Genomic DNA, 20,437 nt, shown 5'->3' with positions numbered 1-20,437 from the left:
ACACTGCGTGCTGCTGGGAAAACCTACATGATCTTCTTTGTTGTGGTGATTTTCCTGGGATCCTTTTATCTAATAAACTTGATCCTGGCAGTGGTTGCCATGGCCTATGAAGAACAGAACCAGGCAAACATCGAAGAAGCTAGGCAGAAAGAGTTAGAATTTCAACAGATGTTAGATCGACTTAAAAAAGAGCAAGAGGAAGCTGAGGTATTGTTATTTGATTTAAAATTCTTCCTAGAAGTAGAAAAGCAGCGGAAACAGCAGAAGCCCTGTGGCCTATGCTCAGCCTTCCCCGGGGAGATTTTCCTTCCTGGTTTCCTTTCATTTTTATAAATGAAAACTGAATTTTCATTCTGGTGTGGTCAAAGGAAGCAATTCTGGATTGAGTTAGAACTGACATCTGCCCCATTCCACCTTCCCACATAATCAGCTCACTCCAGCAAGGAGAATGTTCTAAACTCTTCCTCCTAAACCTGTTACTCACAATTCCTCTGTGTGCATGGCATTATGCAAAGTCCCAGAACGTATATGATGTATTTCCCCAGAGTAACAATTGTACACAAATGTTTAGGGAAAATTATTTGATGTTAAAGTTAGATACTCTGTGGGGTAGAAAGCAAAATATTCATCAGTTTTGGTTAATGTTGCAAGGATTTTAAGATAACATGTGAGATGTTAAGAAAATCATACTTATGATTGTGGCCACAAATTCTTGAGGATTTCTCCTTACTCCTCCCTCCAAAGGGGTACTTCAGTGGAAAAGTTTGAGGAGACTTGTACTAAGAGAACCAAAATTTCAAATATTCCACACGTGTTTGATGATTTGACCTAGCAAATCTCTTCAAGCAATCTAACCTATTTGGGGGAGGGTAGTAATCTGTGATGCGGAGAAACTTTGAAGCAGACAGATGTTCAGGACAGTATTTTAATAATATTAAAAATCAGAAAGCATTTAAATTTCCAAAAATTAGAAAATGGTTAAGAGGACTATGATATGTTTGTGTCGTGTAGTATTACTCGGCCATAAAATGATGTGTTTTAAGAATATTATGACAGGAAAAGGTATTAATATAACAATATATTAAGTTGTAGAATACAAAATAGAATATAGGATACAAACAATTTAAAAATTATATATATAAAGAGTGGAAGAAATGTTAACACCAATTATTGCTAGGATGTAAGTTTCTGACTGATTTTTGTCTTTTATTCACAATATCTTTATTTTCCAAATTTTTACAAGGATTATTTTATTTTAATAATAAAAATTTAATTTTTATAAAAGGGGTAGCACTAGGCTATCCCAGGAATTTCCTAGAGAACCCCTAAAAGGCTCTTTCATTTTCTTGAGATATTATTCTGTAATAATTTATTTTATTTGCAAATAATTCATTCTTCATTAAAGTATAGCTGTACCTGAATTTATTGATAATATTGAGTTAATTACCCGAACAAGATATACAAATGAATTATCACATGGTTTATGTGTTTTATGACCCAGAATTACCTAAAATTAAAACTTTTACATGGTTTATGTGTTTTATGACCCAGAATCACCTAAAATTAAAACTTGTATGTATACAATTTAAAATTCCACATATACTACTTAAATTGCTTTACTATATAGTAATAGTATGTAATAGTTTAACTCCAAGGCACAGTATGGCTTTATTACAATGCAGGAGAAGCAATAAACATAGATTTTGTAAGCTCTCTATTCAGAGTGCAAAGGAAACGACATCACTTCCCTTACAAGGGACGTGATTACATGAACAGTGTAACTGAATTTGTAGTAAACAGGTGCCCCATAATAGGGTTTCCCAAACTTTGGAAATGACTCACTGTGTGTGTAACCTCTTGGTGCAACAGGCAATAGCAATGGCAGCAGCTGAATATACAAGCATTGAGAGAAGCCGGATAATGGGCCTCTCCGAGAGTTCTTCCGAAACATCCAAAATGAGCTCTAAAAGTGCTAAAGAAAGAAGAAACAGAAGAAAGAAAAATAATCAAAAGAAACTCTCCATTGGGGAAGAAAAGGGAGATGATGAGAAATTGTCCAAATCGGAATCCGAGGAGAGCATCAGGAGAAAAAGTTTCCACCTTGGTGTTGAAGGTCATAGGCGAGCACGTGAAAAGAGATTTTCTACCCCTAACCAGGTACCACTGACACCGTCACATGCATATCACCAGAGGTGGCATCATAGAGCAAAGTGTTCTGAGGGAAGGGACCTCAGGAGAGGAGTGAATTGTTGTAGCCACTGACTACAGAACAAGACCCACATCTTGTCAATGCCATGGACTGGCTTCACCTCAGTCCTACCTTTCTCAACCTTCATGTACCCTCAGTCCCCCATGATTGTTTACTCTCACCTACATGCCCTATATTTTCATTCCTTTATTACTTGTTACACATGGTTTCCTCTAAGTGGGATGATTTTCTTCCTTGTTTGCCTCCTGGCATAGGACCACCCATTCTTTATCCATTAGCTTAGGTGCCACCCATCCACAAAGATTCCTCTGTCCTCTCCATTCTTCCCAATCTGCTCTTCAGTTACCCACGCAGAATTCCTATCCTTTTTATCTACATCATCATTTAAAATTTCTATCTTCTACTACTTAAGTCTGTAAGACCCTTCCAGATACATACAAAATAAAAGTCCCTGCCTTCAAAGATTTCATAATCTGGTTGGGGAGACAGAACTTGAATACATGTGATATCAATAAAAAGAAATATGACAAGAGCAGTCCAAGCTAGTTTTAAGGTAACGACCCTGTCATACCCATTTTCCATTATTCACTATGCCTACCACCTTGTCCTGTATATAGCAAGCACTAATGTTTATTCAATTAGATACTTCCAAAGAATATGCAGTTTCATTTAAACCTGTACAGAGCCACCTGCCCTCAAGCCAGTGGTCTCAGTGGAAGTTATGGGAAATGAACTTCTGTTTTGGTGTGCTTCAGCAGATACGTGTCATCTCTTATTTTTTCTGCAGTCACCACTCAGCATTCATGGCTCCTTGTTTTCTGCAAGGCGAAGTAGCAGAACAAGTCTTTTTAGTTTCAAAGGTCGAGGAAAAGATATTGGATCTGAGACTGAATTTGCTGATGACGAGCATAGCATCTTTGGGGACAACGAGAGCAGAAGGGGCTCACTGTTCGTGCCCCACAGACCTCGGGAGCGGCGCAGCAGTAATATCAGCCAAGCCAGTAGGTCCCCCCCAGGGCTGCCGGTGAACAGGAAGATGCACAGCGCCGTGGACTGCAATGGTGTGGTCTCCTTGGTGGATGGACCCTCAGCCCTCATGCTCCCCAATGGACAGCTTCTGCCAGAGGTGATAATAGATAAGGCAACTTCTGATGACAGTGTAAGGACGTTTTAAATACCTCAGGCATGGCTCGGCCCTTACTCTTGCATCCATCAGTCTCTCTGCTGGAGGTGCCTTCTCTCTGGTCCTGTGAATGCCTCTGCATCTTGCAATACCTTTTATGTTAGAAACACACCTTTAACTGATTAACATATTCCTCATACTATTGTTATAGGTATCTAATTCCAAGATATTTAAAACCCCATTTTTGAAAAAAGGTACTTATCTTCTGTTACTGTACTTGATTATGAATCATCCCCTTAGAAAATAATTTATAAAAGATCTATATATCAGCACAAAGTGCATTGATAATGCTGATCTTATTAGTTGATAATAGGTCCCATGTCTCTAAGGAAATTTGGATTATTTGTCACCTACTGCTATTTTTTTCAAGTCACTACTTAATATATACCTTATTGCAAGGATCTTATTTGAGTTGTTAATAATCAATAATAGTAATAATAATAGCAGACACATTAGTATTTACAACAGCCCTGTGAGGTGATATATTATTATCCCTGTTTTACAAATGGGGAAACTGAGGCACAGGGAAATAAAGCAGTTTGTGCAAGGTCACTCAGCTAATAAATGGTAGTCCTAAAGTTCAAACAGAGACCCTCTATTTCAAAGCTTGTGCTTTTAACCACCATACTTCCTCTCCAATGTGTGGTAGGCTTCTTGGAAATAATTTAGAATAACTGTGCTTTTTCCCATACATAAATGAAACTTACTGTTTTCATTAAAAAACAACAAAACTCTTTTATCTGGAATCTATGAATAAAAACATAATATCCAAAACACATACAGAAATGCAAACGTATATATATAAAGACAAAAACAAAACACCTTTCCAAAACAACAGTTTCAAGAGTTTAGGAATCATTGAGTGGTTTGAGAAAAGGGTGTGATGAGGCTTGAAAGTCTTTCTGGTTTATGGAGTATCTAGGTAACCTCTTAAGGCCACTCACTATGTAACACTGCATTACTCAGTATCAGCAAGGCTTTGACTTTGAACTTGGGCTACCTATTCATAAATTCACAGTTGCAGACAATGTAGTATTTCAAGTGAGAATAAAGTTCCATCAGACCCATGCCCACACACATATTTTCGTTTGGTTTGAAAGAATGCATGTGCTTTTAGGTCACCTGTGACCTCTATGCTTGCACGATACAGCTTCAGCCCTCTGTCAAGGTATTTTTCCTTATCAAACAAGCATGTTAAATTTCCATAGAATCAGATCTTTGTTGTGTTTTGCTTTTCAACAATGTGTATTACCTGTAAAAGATTATATAATGTGTATCAGATTTGGAGATTAGTTCCTATTTTTAAATGAAATGTTTCATTTAATACTTCATTTTTACCCACAGAAAAATCAGTAGCACTCTAAATCCTGAAACTAAAACTACAAAACTTGAGTAATTGGTGGATACTTTAAGATTCAATAGAAATGCAAAACATAATAGTGTGGAATAATGTACAGTTTAGATGAAAAAATTGCATGAGAAATAATATAAACTTGACACCTGAGACATGTCTACATGGAGAACAAATTATTTAATCAACACAGCTGATTGTTTGGGGGAAAAAGAAATCTCTGCTTCTGGAAAGTCAGTAAATTAGAGAGTATATCAGAGAAAACATGGTTATAGAAAGATTTCTATATAAAGCCACCTGCAGATATGTGTGTGTGTCTTTGCACATACACATACCTGCATACATACACACATACATATATTTTTGCCTGCTTGTCATTGTTTTAATATATACACAAATATAACTATATATAAACAACTGTACAACTTTACAACTCTAGATCTGTATATTTATATATATGTAGAATGGTGTGTGTGTTTGTGTGTATACACATGTACATACATACCACACACGTCTAGATAGATGATAAATGTAGACTTGTATAGTTGTTTGTATGTATATATATGTGTGTGAGCGTGTGTGTGTGTGTGTGTATTGTTGGCCTGCACTCAACTGGCATAGTGTTTTGAATTAGTTGCTAAGATTTAGAAATAAGACATCTTCACATAAAAATGGGTATACCTGGTAAGACTGAGCTCATATTCCTGCATAGCAGCAATCCTTAGAGCTGGAGAGTGGTCACCTCTTTTAGATGGAGCGTATATTCTCCATTTTCCTACAGTTTCCATCAGTCTTAATTGTCCTTTTCCAACTGAGTCATTTATCCTCATAGCTTCAGAGCAGTTCATGAGATCTTCCTTGGCAGTGAGAAACAATCATTACAGTTGCCTCTGTTATTGCTGAACCTTAACAAAGGATAATTACAGAAATTTAATTTAACCTAGAAATCTAGGTTCTACCTCTTTACGCACACGCCACTTACAACAATTGTTTAGCTGTTTACATGTAGGATTCTTACATAGTAAAACTATCTGAATAAATTGGAAACCCTGAAAGATAGATAATGATAGTGAATTTAACAATGAAAGCAGCTCATTTTATTTTTTATTTCCTAAGTACTAATTCATTTAATACTCATAGCAAGACTGTAAGGCAAGTGCTATGATTATCCCTATTTTACCAATGATGAAACGGAGACAGGTTAAGTAACTCTCCTATGATACACAGCCTGTAAGTAGCAGAGCCATGATTCAAATCAACAATCTAGACTCTACTTTTAATTACTCACTACAGCTATGTGAGCAAGATTTTATTTTCTACCTACAATTTATTAGAATTCCATTCTTAAAACTGTAATTAATCATCTTTTTTTTTTCAGGGTACAAACAATCAAATACACAAGAAAAGACGTTCCAGTTCTTACCTCCTTTCTGAGGATATGTTGAATGATCCCAATCTCAGACAAAGGGCAATGAGTAGGGCAAGCATATTAACAAACACTGTAGAAGGTATGGAATAATATTCTCTTTACCATACAGATTTTTAACAAAATTCAAGTAAGTCCTAGTCAGCCTTAAATAGATATAGCAAGTTCTTAGAAAGAATTCAAAGAATATAAAATGGTTATAAACAATGGTAAGGCTAACAAATGGACACTAAAGGAATTGTCTTTATGTGCTTAAAAAGTGGATAAAGTTATTTGTGATTAAAGACAGGCTTTGGGTGATATGCCTTTCAAAGATAGATAGCTTTATGGTACTAAATGAAGAAAGGGAGGTTAACCCAGGCCTGTGTGGTTCTCTCACTATGTATTCTTCGAAACTTTACCTAGTCTCTTGGAATTGATCATCTTTCTAAAATGTGAGAAAATAATACAAACTTCCAGGTGTTTATACAGTGCTGCCTCTGAGCACCTTCTATAAAATTGCAAAATGGTAATATGTGACATGACATCTGTTAAGATTGTGATCCAAAGGAATTAGAGAAAGCAGTTCAGAGAATATGATGTGAATAGTAGTGGCCGGTCAAAGGGTGGCAATTTAAAAAATGTGTTGGCTCCCACCTTCTCTCCCCACAATGTGTCCCAGGTCTTACCTTGTCCATGGGCTACCACCTCATCCCCCGACATACCCATGATGGGCCCAGTCAAAGTTTTCACCCACCTCCTAAATTTATGATGAGAACTAAATGGGCTAATGGTGTTTAGTGCCTATTGCATGAGTCACTCTATAAATTATTTCCAGTCTCTTGGTTCTGGGATTGTTTTCACCTGTGAACTAGCAAGAGCTTTTCCTGGAGAGAGTAGAAGTGTATTATTGTTGTAATGGGTTAAGGACACAGGGGAAAGTATGTATACTGGTATACATACATTTATCTTAAAAATATACATATCTCCATTAAGAAAACATCATTTCTCTTGTTTACTGTCATATGTTAAGTATATGTTTCTCTCAGAGATATCCATATCTGCTCTCATTCATTAATTTCACTGCCTTCTCCTTGGTTGATCTAGTAAGTGAATGTGTGATCAAAGATTTGTATGTAACATGCTATGCTTTCATAGAAACAGTACTGTTAAATTTGCAAAGTCTAAACAGAAGACTTGTTTCAGTGTTAAAGTATACTGCTGATTTGTATCTGGTGAGGAATAAAAAGTGTACAATATGCAAATGATTGACTTGGTGTTCTCTGTTGTTTTTTCTCCCAGAACTCGAGGAGTCCAGACAAAAATGTCCACCTTGGTGGTACAGATTTGCACACACATTCTTGATCTGGAATTGCTCTCCATATTGGATAAAATTCAAAAGACTTATCTATTTTATTGTAATGGATCCTTTTGTAGATCTTGCTATTACCATTTGCATAGTTTTAAACACTCTGTTCATGGCTATGGAACATCACCCAATGACTGATGAATTCAAAAACGTGCTCACTGTGGGAAATTTGGTAAGTCTCTTAATGTGAGTTATGTTCCCAGAGCTGCTCTCTTTGTTTGTCATGATTGTCGTTTCTTTTTTTGAAGTCAGATGGATATTTAGCTAGGTAATTAGGCATCTCCAGAATTCACAGTATGAATCATTGTACAGAGTCAAGTTTCTGGTGATAGTTACTATTTTTAAATAATTTTGCAGTAATATTGAGGCCTATAAGTAACAATACTATTTCCATAACGAGTCACGTCTTGGGAGTTGATAGTGTGTTCTGTTTTCCTGCTGGCATGTCTCTTAGCAGCAGCACTTTGAAAATTTGATACTTCCTTACCCATTTTATAATTACACTGCAGCTTCCTTGTGAGTACATACCCTACATGTTTTCGGAAAAGCTATGGATACTTTGTTTTGACATAATAGGTAAAGAATCTAGACCTTTGGAGGCCCAAAGTCCTGAGTTTGAATCCTGGTTTTGCCTCTTACTGGTTATATGACCTTGGGAAAATGTTTTAATATCTATAATCTTTAATTTCTCATTTATATAATTATAATGCTTTATAAAATAATAATAATTCTTTAATATAATGATAATATTTTATATATCATATTATTGAGAGGAATAAAAACTTTCTACTTATCATCCTGGCATATAGTAAGTACTCAACAAATCAAACCTATTGTCATCATCACCATCATGCTTTCAATGAATCAGCAGAAACAAGCCTTAAGAACAAGAATATTTAGAAACCAGAATGATTAAACTGGACACAGAAGACATAAGGGCAGACTAGAAGGATTCTAGTAGGAAAGTTGATGCTCTTTAATGTGCAGTGTTGATCACACTCAAGTTAATTGATGCCTTACGGCAAATAGAAAGTGCTAGTTTCCAACAATCTGCATGAACCAGGCAGAAGTACTATTTAACAGCCAAAAGGTCCCAACTTATGACTCTTCATAAATCATAAAAAACTCTGGATGTCTTTGCAAATGTCTGTATAAGATAATTTTACTTTTGCCGTGGTCCCAAACCAATCGATCTTTGAAGTCAAAGAGTGTTTCTGAGTTGATCGTCTCTCTAAAACTTCTTATGAATATTCCCAGTCAGGATTTTTAAAACTCATGTGCTCTAAGTTAGCATTCTTCTTTCTTTCTATTCCTCACTGGAAAAAGGCAGGACTGTCTAGTTTCTAATTGTTGGTAGAGGTCCAGATTATGAAAATCAGTACCTTCTTACTGAGTTGACTGCATCACTGTGAATCCAAAAGAGACTCACCATGTTTCTTGTCTATAACTACAATCCCAAGTCTGGGTGGTCCCTGCTAGTCTTCCTGATGCTGCATTATTTTAAAAATGACTCACGCAGTTATAGAGCTAACTATTTCCCTTTGAACCTTCTTTGCTCAGTTTCTTTGAATCAAATTGTACCCGAATGATTCATAAGTCTTTCACTGTTGCCTTTTTAAATGAGTCCTTTGATGCCATGTCATGAATTAATGATGTTTTGTGATGCACTTTTGTGTCAAAGCTTTGGCAGTCTTACTTTACCTGCTACTGTATCAATTAAATACTTTTTCCTTTACTGATAAATCTTTAAAGAGTGAGTCAGTTTGTTCCTTATTACCTTAAGAGTAGTCAGATCAGAAGAAAAGCCTGGTTCAAAATTTTTGTATCAGTCTGTTTCCTTTATATTATCTTCCAGAATAACTTGTTGACCCACAAAACTTGTTTTGCAAAGATTGCCTGTGTTAATTTTCAAAGGTTTTATTTATCTGAAATTTTAGTATGCTTTTCTATAATGCTATCTAAAGGTGATGAGAGCTGATAGGTGAGTTAGAGCTTCATGACCCTTCGATGCTTGTATTAGAGCTATAGGACTAGTGATACTTGGTTTGTAGGATTGAATGAAATAATAATATGTTTATAAAGTATCTAGCACATTGTCTGAAACACAGTAAATGCTAAACATATATAGTCATTATTATCATTAGCTTGATTCCATACCTTCTAATAATACTAGAAAAATATTATATTTTTCATGTAGGTCTTTACTGGCATCTTTGCAGCTGAAATGGTTTTAAAACTAATTGCCATGGATCCATACGAGTACTTCCAAGTAGGATGGAATATTTTTGACAGTCTTATTGTGACTTTAAGCTTAGTGGAGCTTTTTCTAGCAGATGTGGAAGGATTGTCAGTTCTACGATCATTCAGACTGGTAAATATAGACCAACCTTACCATTATATTCTATATATAAAGGGGTGTTTCTTTGGTTTTGCATTATTATTATTTAAAACTTTTGGAGGTTTGAATCAAAAGACAAGATTAGGTCTCAATATCTAATAAAATAAAGCCCATTCAGTAACATGTACTTAGAGCTCAAAATCACAGAGATATCTTAATTTTAGGATCTTGAAGACATACTCAGTTGTATGCTAGTATAATGGTAGGGCAATGATTTATATCGCAATAAGCTTATGGTTTATAGAATTTCAACCATTATAATATGTTCATTACTTTGTGTATTTGATAATTAAAGATTATACCCTCAGAATTGTTCTCTGATATCAAAAATATTAAAAAGTAAAGACTTTCTAATGTTTTTTTCCTCTAACATGTTAGGCTTTCTCCCTATGTCAGCATGAAAAAAATTATGAAAGTATCAGAAAATAGAATTAAGGATAAATTTTCAATTTAAAGGGTATAATATCTGATAGAGGTTCTATAACAATCCTGAACTAAAATTACAGTTCCTTCAAAATTTGTGTGGTAATTATATGGTGGCAAGTATAACAAAATAACAGGAATATTGAGAGTAGATGAAAATGAAAAGTAGAAATAATCGATTTTAGCTAGGTAATAATGACAATATTTTAGAACTAAATTTTGGAACAAAATTCAAGATTGGAAACATTGAGAACTTTTTCATAAAAATTAATATTAAGCTTTGTGTTGACTTTTAGCTCCGAGTTTTCAAGTTGGCAAAATCTTGGCCAACACTGAACATGCTGATCAAGATCATTGGTAACTCAGTGGGGGCTCTGGGTAACCTCACCTTGGTGTTGGCCATCATCGTCTTCATTTTTGCCGTGGTTGGCATGCAGCTCTTTGGTAAGAGCTACAAAGAATGTGTCTGTAAGATCAATGAAGACTGCACACTCCCACGCTGGCACATGAATGACTTCTTCCACTCCTTCCTGATTGTGTTCCGAGTGCTGTGTGGAGAGTGGATAGAGACCATGTGGGACTGCATGGAGGTCGCCGGTCAAGCCATGTGCCTTATTGTTTACATGATGGTCATGGTCATTGGAAACCTGGTGGTATGTAATCTGATGTTCATACATTTAAAATTCTCCGTAGAAAATTGTTACATGATGATTTGATCAGTTACTTTTATAATTATAGGATTAATTAGATCTAAAACTGTTAATTATAATGGAATATTGACTATTTCAATTCAGTGAAGAACAGAAAAGAAAATGAAATATTGTCTACATTTCTGTGCCAGATAACCTATATTTATATTTTTCACAATATTTATTTTAATGGAAAGTGTTCTATTTTATTCTTTAATTTTGATAGTGATGTCATATGAATTACATCTGTGGTTTTCATGTCTCTTAAGTGTTGATTCCAACGTGAAGCTATACTAGTAAACAGAATATGATTAAATTAACAATAACAAAACTGAAGTTATAGTGGAACAAGGCAAATGGAAGGACTAGTCCTGCTCTGTTAAAGTCACATATAAGACTAGCACCTATAACAAGTATCAGCAAACAATATGGCCCATGGGCCAAATCCCACACACTGCTTGTTTTTGCATGGCCCTGCAAAACTGAAATGTTTTTTACATTTTTAAATTGTTAAAAAAATATAAAGAAAAATATTTTTTGGCACATGGAAATTATATGAAATTCAAATTTCAGTTTCCATAAGCAAAATTTATTGAAACACGGACATGCTCATTCATTTACATATTGTCTTTGGCTGTTTTACTCTACAGACAGGTCTGAGTAGTGTCCATAGAGATTCTTTGTCCTACAAAACCTAAATAATTTATTATCGGGCCCTTTTACAGAAAAATTTGCCCACCACTGCTCTATAGCATCTCTTTTACAAGTGATCTGCTTCTCCATTAGTGTTTTCCTAGCTTGTATGCCTTCACTGTTTGTTTCCTCCTTTCTTATACGTACCTGTTGGTAGGAATTTTCAAGCTTAGAGGCAGGAGATAATTGGGATAAGATGCTCTTCAATGACTCAATTCAATTTTCAAAGCCACCATGTTGGTTTGGTTTAGTTGGTCAACCTAGCATCAGACTCTTCATCAGGTATCCCAGGAGGTTGTCTGTGATAATAGCCATATGGTTAGTACCTTCACTCCCCACTGGCTTGAATATAAGTTGCTCATTTTTTTTGTCCTTGCAGCCCACATGCCAACTTGAAAGTTGCTAAGAGAGTAGACTTAAATGTTCTCACCACAAGAAAATAATGGTAATTATGAGACATGATGGAGGTATTCCCTAATATATAAGGATATCAAATCAACATGCTGTACACTTTAAACTTACACAGTGTTGTATGACAATTATCTCAGTAAAGCTGGAAAAATGAAATCTAATTAAAAATTTGAAGGAAAAAAAGAAATCTATTAACATTTGCATTGATTAGGGAGACTAAAGGGTAAAATGAGCCCTTGGCTTCCCATCAACATTCCTATTAAAACATACACATAAACAAACATGCATTTCATAGTGAAATATATTTTTCATTGACAATAAAAACCAAAATGAAAATAACCAATTCTGAATTCCTTAATGATTCATCAAATTGTTTTCTATGCTTTTCTTTTTCCCCTCCCTCTCAGATTCTTCTCTTAAACTAGACATATTAACACAGACTTTTTTTTTTTTTTTGGCTGTGTTGGGTCTTCATTTTTGTGTGTGGGCTTTCTCTAGTTGTGGCGAGCGGGGGCCACTCTTCATTGCGGTGCGTGGGCCTCTCACTGTCGCAGCCTTTCTTGTTGCAGAGCACAAGCTCCAGACGCGCAGGCTCAGTAGTTGTGGCTCATGGGCCTAATTGCTCCGCGGCATGTGGGATCTTCCCAGACCAGGGCTCGAATCCATGTCCCCTGCATTGGCAGGCAGATTCTCAACTACTGCGCCAGGGAAGCCCAACACAGACATTTTTAACTTGTGCTTTTCTACTTACATTTCTGAGAAATTGTTTTAGGTGTGACCAAAATCAGGGGTGAGTCCCTTTTCCTCAGTTTGGTCTAATTTTGATTGTTTAAATGTGAGGTAGATGTTTTTGGCCATGAGGAGACTTAAATGAAAGTTTATTTCAATTATCTTTTTGTTTTTTATATAAAACACTTTTAAAATATGATTTACGTATTTTTAGCCCTCTGTAAGAATTCTTTTTTTTTTTTCCACAATGTTCAGTTCACCTGGACCCTTACTTCCAGGAGGAAAAACAGAAATAGTTTGCACACAAACAGAACTTTGCTTCAAGTTGGAGTTGTCTTGACCTGGAGTTGTCCGGGGCGAAAATGATTGGCAGTGAAGCCACCCAATCATAATGCCATTGTCTCATTTGAATTGGGTTCAATGGGCAGGTCTTTTTCTTTGCTTTAAAAGCTTCATTAAGGGACGTCCCTGGCAGTCCAGTGGTTAGGACTCCATGCTTCCACTGCAGGGGCCGCGGGTTTGATCCCTGGCCAGGGAACTAAGATCCCGCATAACACACAGTGCAACCAAAAAAAAAAAGCCTCATTAAGTTGCAAGCTGGCAAAAATCTCGGACAGAATATTTTATTACAGGCGCTCTGCAAGTATTATGTGTTCCATTTGTTGTAATAAGTGACATTTATCTCCTGGGAAAAGTGAACACAGATCTTGGCTTAAGTAACCTTCACAATAGACACTAGTCACAATTTTCTTGTTCTACTTGTTTTTCACAGGTAACAAATATCAATTAAAGGTAGTGTTAGAAGAGCTATTTAGACCCATAAAAGGGAATTTGGACAAGGGATTCCTGCTGTAGAAAGGAACTTAGGAATGACATCCTGGTAATGGTGAGGGAGCATTCTCTTTGCTCCTCATACCCTTTAAGGGTATGGCTGACCTCTGTTCCCCAGAGCTCACAGAAGCTCAGACATGGAGAGACTGATGAGGACTCTAGCTTCTCCTCTACACCTATCATATGTTCTTATCTATGGGTGAAGAAGTGCAGGGCTCTTCGTTGCTGGTTTGGATTTTGGCCTGTATTTCAGAAAACTGTACTTATTTTCGTTTTTATTTCCTGTCTCCCTTTTTCTCCACACCCTATCCTAACCCTGACATAGGTCCTCAACCTATTTCTTGCTTTATTATTGAGCTCATTTAGTTCAGACAATCTTACAGCAATTGAAGAAGACACTGATGCAAACAACCTCCAGACTGCAGTGGCTAGAATTAAGAAGGGAATAAATTATGTGAAACAAACCTTACGTGAATTTTTTCTAAAAGGATTTTCCACAAAGCCAAAGATTTCCAAAGAGATAAGACGAACAGAAGATCTAAATTATAAGAAGGAAAACTACATCTCTAACCACACACTTGCTGAAATGAGCAAGGATCACAATTTTCACAAAGAAAAAGATAAAACCAGTGGTTTTGGAAACAGCATGGACAAATACTTGGTGGAAGAAAGTGATGGTCAGTCATTTATTCATAATGCCAGCCTCACAGTGACAGTGCCAATTGCACCCGGGGAATCTGATTTGGAAATTATGAATACTGAGGAACTTAGCAGTGATTCAGATAGTGAATACAGCAAAGGGGTAAGATTGTTTTATACGCATTTTGTTTCATGTTATTAACTAGTACGAAATGAGTTAAAATTTCAGATTCTTTGCTGTCCTAAGTTTATTCTAATATTGCATACTAATGAGTAGTTTGTGTGTATATGAATTTATACTGTAGCTTCCTGAAGGTTCATATGGTAAGGTTTTACTTACTGATTCTTCATAACTGATATAATCCATTTAGCGAAATTTGAAAGTACCAGGTATCTTTAAGTCTTCCTTTCCTTTATTCCCTGTTTGTTACCAATCGTAAAATCATATACCATCTCCTTTCACAGTGTCTGTTGAATCCACAGCTCCTGTTCGTCACCTTTGCCTTTGCCCTCTCTACTTCTTACCGAAACCATTCCACGTGAATTCCCCACTGGTGTCTCTGCCTCCATTTTCCATCTACTCTAATCCACTTGTTTGATTAATTTTACTTAGGTTCAATCCCAATCATACTTCTCCTTTGAAGTATCCTTGATCCCCAACGTAGATTTGAATTGTGGACCATACATAAAGCCTTCACACCATGGCCCTGACCAGCTGTCTCTCCTGGGCTTGCTAGGGCTCCTGTGCCTGAACCAAGCCAATTTCCTTCTGGGCCACATACACTCACAACCTGCATGATTTTGCTTGGGGTTTCCTTCTTCAGTCAAAATCCTAAACACGTACTTCAAGTCATAGCCCTCAGCTTCCTCGTGTGTAAAATTATTAGCCCTTACAGCATAGGGTTAGGTGAGGGTTAAATGAATTAACACATGTAGGATGCTTAGAACAGTACTCAGAGTGCTCAAAAGTGGTAGCCGTTGCATCATTCCTAGTTTCTCTTCAAACAGATATGATCTCATTTTGAACCCCACACAATTTTATGCCTTTTCCTAGATTTATTATTTAGCCTTGTATCTTAATTTTTTTGAGAAATTATTGTATGCACCAAATGGTACTGTAAACTCATTGAAAACGGGAAACTTTTATTAAAACTTTTTTTGTATCCTCCTTCCCCACACCTGGTTGCATATATTCAAAGCATTATTGAGCTGTATTTTTATTAATATGGAATATAATAATCATAAGTGAGTTTTATCACAAAGCATTTTTTATGACATCTCTTTAAAGTTTTAAGATATCACTTTAAAATATTTTTCCTTTCTTTAGGTCATATTTGAAAGTATTTGACAGGTATTTCCCAAACATCTTCTATCTTCTTAACCTTATATCAAGAACTATCCTCCATGAATTTATAGTGGATTTTGGAACAAAGATACACAGCTCTGTGTGTGTGTGTGTGTGTGTGTGTGTGTGTGTGTGTGTGCATGCACACCATACGACCAGTACTAGGTGCAGAGTAAATGCTCAATACTTACTTATTGAATGAATAAATGATTAAATAAATTATGAACATATATATTTTACGTAGCCAAAAAAATTATTTCCAAGATCACAAAGGAATCAAATATTTTATTTTTTATTTAAAAAAATCTTTACATGGAAGAAGTAATCCAAAATTCAAAAGGTGTGGTTGATTTGGCTTGAAGATAGAAAATTAGATTTCACATACCCCGCTCAGGAACAGTAATCTGGGGCTAGTCTCATGTGAAAATGAAAACTAATTCAATTACCCACTTTTCTGCCTACAAAGATTAGAGGTGTAAAACCCTAACTGCCTGGCAGACTTTCTGAATAAGCTTGAGATTCTGGGTGTTAAAGCACTTTGGTAGCTTGTTTGAGTTTACCAAATACTGCTTTCCTCTTAATATTTGGGAGGAATCATTTCTTACCTGGTTGTTTTTTCTTTTCTCAGAGCCTGTGGCTCTCCCTACATGGATCTCCTTAGTCGCTGGCAAAAATCATATTCTTAGTATGTTGAATTATAACATTGTAAAGGGACTATAATAGACCTGCCCCATTTAGCACCTCATTTCCTAACTGAGAAAGCCATTAAGAGGAAGCAACTTTATCTATAGTTATAAAGCTGGTTCAAGGCAGAGCCAAGACAAGAATCCCAGTCTTGTTATTCATAAGTCTACCTTCCTTCTCCTGTCTTTGTCTATTTCAGGGATAAAACCCACATTCCTATTGGGGTTAATACCCAGTTTGTCTCCCCTGGGATACTGAGCCATGCTTCTGAAGAATTTACATACCCTGTAGTATCCAGAGGAAGTTTGTGATGTCATAGTATACAGCAGTCTTTTATAATTAATGATTTAGTCTATAAACTATTTGGTTACTGAAATAGACTATTTTAACCATCCATAAAGTTACTCTGGCACCTAGCCCATAAATCCTTCCTAAAAAGCATGAAATTTAGTGCACTTAAACTGTGTTATCCAAAGACCATTTGCTGGTAACATTTTAATATTCTTAATTATCATTGGTTTTTGTTCATGACATTATAGTCATAACTACATGAGAAAAAATACACTTTTTCTAATTCATATCTGTGGTTTACATGGTATAATATTCAGGAGCTTGAGGCTACCTCATAGGTTGTAATAAGGAATACATAAGCTAGTCTCTTTAAATCATTTAGCACAGTATTTGACTTGTTAAGCCCTAAAAAAGTGTTAGGTGTTGTGTTTATTATTGAATTCATCATCATTATTAGCCTCTAAAAGTTCAGATTTTAAATTATGGATTTTGAAAGTTTATCCTTCTTCATAAGACATTTTCCATGGCATATCTCAAAATGTGTCATCTTGAGTACATTCAAACCTACTTGACTATATACTGGACTTGAGAAGTAATGAAATTTCAAGCTCTACAGGAAATTTGTTAGATAATATTAAGCTGTTGCCAACTGTGACACCCAGTGTCTAGAGCCTGTCTCTCCAGTAGCTTGAGATTTAAATGATCCTAGTAATGACTTATTGGTTTTATTTTTCAATTTGGGCCACTATCATTATTCACCACAATTATAAGGACCACAATTTCCTTATTCACCTAAAGTGTTTCTAACGCCCTTCCAGGCTAACCTCCTTGCTCTAATTCCCCTAATCTTCAGCTCTTACTTGAGTTCCCAATTTTTTAACTGCTGTGTAACTTTCTTATTTTTCACGCCTCAGATATCTTTGAAATAATGATTCTATGTTCTTGATGAACCTTGCCCAAAGAGGCAAATCATGATTATCCAATGGAAAATAATGCCCAATTGAATATATGTAAGTTATTTAAGTCTTAAGCACTACCTTCGAGTATGATGAAGAATGCATCCTCTGGAGATAGAATACTTGCCTTAGATCCTGTATTTCATGTTTGCTAATAACTCCATGATCTTGAGCAATTTAAAAAAAAACCTCTGTTTTTTTCTAGTTTACTTGTATGCAACATAGAATTGTAATAAAGATTGAATGATTTAGGTAAACAAGTGCCTGTTGGAAAATAAGTGCCCAATTAACAATTATCATGGGTATGATTAGTAGTCATGTACACACTGTAAGTAGCTATTTGCTACAGGTTAAATTTTAGTGTGTAAAGACAAACACAGGAGCTTGTTACAAACGCCTGTTCTGGTCCGTATCCTCCAAACTCTCTCTGCCTAAGTCTGGATGCAACCTCAGAATCCTTACCAGCAGGGTTCCCAGGGGCCACTGTGCTGGATTGAGTTTGCATAGGAAGTGAACCTAAATTCATCCGTGGTTTATTTTGATCCAGGTTTCTGAGAAATCATTTTCTTTATTCAGGGGCTGGGGTATTTTCCACTTTTACCTGTTTAAGAATCTGCATTTTGAACAGAGGGAAAGAATATCTTTGACCTTTGACACCTTTTCCTCTTTCCCTTTCCGCATCCAAAAAAACAAATCCACCCTCTTTCATGTCCTAGCATACTTTTTTTCCCATTGTATTTTATGGAGACTTTCTGTCCTCTTCTAGTGTCGGCTCTCAGATAGGCAGGTTTCCGTGTTCTGATAGACAGTTAGATATACACTCCAGATTGAAGTCAAAATATTTTGTAATCAAACACCTTACCAGCAAATGACCAAAGAGATGAGTTCAAATAAGGTGTTGAGTAAATATCTAAAAGAGTTTTGAGGCAGTAATTGGCAATAGAACGTCAGCGTTTCTCTGAAGATAGAGTCTGTCTCAGAATCGAGAAAGACATACTGTCATCTCAAGGGGACCCATGAGAGTAAGACTCCTGTCACTGCTTCTCAGAATACACTCTAAACTGATGGCCCTTCTCAGAATCAGCCTCCACCTGAGGCAGCCCTCTAAGCCCTAGGCAAACATTAACACGCTGCAGATTTTCACCATTAACGATGAAGTGCTTCATTATTATGAGCCTCAAATGAAGCATGAAATGCACCCATTCATTCAATAAATATTTATTGAGATCTGCTATGCTCCAGGCACTGTGCTAACAGCTGCTTAGAGAAAAAAAAGAAAATTTTTTTTTCACCCAGCTGCAGTGATTCAATGTGATCTGGCTTAACTAAATTCTTAAGAAGTGTAGTTTTTTTCTCTTTTTAAAATCATGCCAAATCTCAAAATTGAAAGTTCTAAAAAACTAAATTAATAAATTTTTTAAAATGGAGAGGTCTTTCTTGGAGAGTTAAAGAGACCCTTTGTTTTCAGTTATTACAGATTACTTATTTCTTTGCTTTAAAGATAAAAAAAGAGCCATTTTACAGAATTGTGACATTGATTTGAAACTGTATGTAAATTTGGGGGAAAAACGTTAAATTTATCCAGTTTACTTCTCCAAATATTTTAAAACATAACAGCCTCATGTGATTTTGGAGTGGTTAAACTCTGACAGCTTTCAGAGAAGCTACTCGCTATGAATCTAATACCCCAAATCTTCTTTACTGCTCTTTTGACAAATGTATCTATTATCAAGGCTTAAGTGAATTTGCTCCTGTTGTGTATTCAGCAGAAAGGAAAACATCCTGTGTAAAGTTTTCCTGCACAGAAAGATCCCCTATTCATTCCTCCTCCAGTCAAACACAGAAACTTTACTCAGCTTTACTTAGTAGCCCTTTAGTGTTTTGAAACACTGTCTCCAAGTTGTGATGGAGCTAGCTGAGGTCCTTGAAGAAAGGAAACCAATGAAGCCTTCAAATTTTACATAATCAAACTTCTCACCTTCAACGGAGTGTCATTTAAAACACTGCAAACACAGTTATGCAAAATTTTTGTTCTTAAAGGAAGCAAAGTCCATTCACTTTGATCATTGTGAGAGAAAAAAATTGTGAAGGAATACCTGAGTACATGTTCAGTAAACTGTGGCTATTCATTTTTTCAACTCACATTTCCTAAGCACCTGCTTTTTGCCTTCTGCCTACTGGACACTAGAAAGATGTCATCGGTGTACTCATTTCCTCAGTAGACGTAGGCTCAGGGTCTTCTTTCTCTCTGGCACTGTCTTAAGTGATAAAGAGTAAAGCAAGGTCCCTGCTTTAGAAGAGAAACATGTATGGAAATCAGAAATTATAATTAAACATATAAAAAAGAATTAAAACAGATTTTTAGAAAAAAATATTGAAGCAGGATAAAGATATGGTTAATAATCTTGAAAATAAACTGGAATACTTCACAGTGGAGAATGCACTTGAAGAGGATTTTATCGTAAAAAGACAATTCATCAGGAAAGAGAGAATGAAAGAGAGGGAGCCCGGAAGAGAGGGGGAGGAAGGGAGGGAGACAGAGACGGAGAGAGACAGAGACACCCTTCTGGTAGATGTAATGGGCCCAGCATGTGGAAGCATCCAGATGCACAAAAGCCCATGAAATACACATGAGGATGGCCTGCTGGGAAGTAGTAAGTGACAGAGGTAAATTGGAGGCAGGGAGTAAATGGCTTGACTTACCATGGGCAAGAGATTGAAATAGGTTTCTTTTTATTTACCAGAAAGAGGAAACTTTGTCTTGTTTTGTTATACTTTGTTGTTAGCAAACCTCTACTTTTTTTTTTTTTTTTTCGGTTCGTGGGCCTCTC

At 36.1% G+C, this 20,437-nt stretch overlaps 1 protein-coding gene across 1 annotated transcript in view; it reads left to right on the top strand.

Annotated features, from left to right (window-relative positions):
• Nucleotides 1–20,437, top strand: part of SCN9A (sodium voltage-gated channel alpha subunit 9) — a 149,647-nt gene that overhangs the window by 84,869 nt on the left and 44,341 nt on the right. The window contains exons 10-17 of the mRNA XM_004267254.4: nucleotides 1–207; nucleotides 1,870–2,157; nucleotides 2,997–3,368; nucleotides 6,122–6,251; nucleotides 7,451–7,689; nucleotides 9,715–9,888; nucleotides 10,635–10,991; nucleotides 14,017–14,493. Coding sequence (XP_004267302.1) covers nucleotides 1–207; nucleotides 1,870–2,157; nucleotides 2,997–3,368; nucleotides 6,122–6,251; nucleotides 7,451–7,689; nucleotides 9,715–9,888; nucleotides 10,635–10,991; nucleotides 14,017–14,493 — 2,244 coding nt within the window. The remainder of the gene's footprint in view (nucleotides 208–1,869; nucleotides 2,158–2,996; nucleotides 3,369–6,121; nucleotides 6,252–7,450; nucleotides 7,690–9,714; nucleotides 9,889–10,634; nucleotides 10,992–14,016; nucleotides 14,494–20,437) is intronic.

Source organism: Orcinus orca, chromosome 7, assembly GCF_937001465.1.
Source record: "Orcinus orca chromosome 7, mOrcOrc1.1, whole genome shotgun sequence".
Lineage (NCBI taxonomy): Eukaryota > Metazoa > Chordata > Mammalia > Artiodactyla > Delphinidae > Orcinus > Orcinus orca.
Note: the sequence above shows the minus strand (reverse complement) of the source record. Positions and strands in the feature narration are given on the sequence as shown.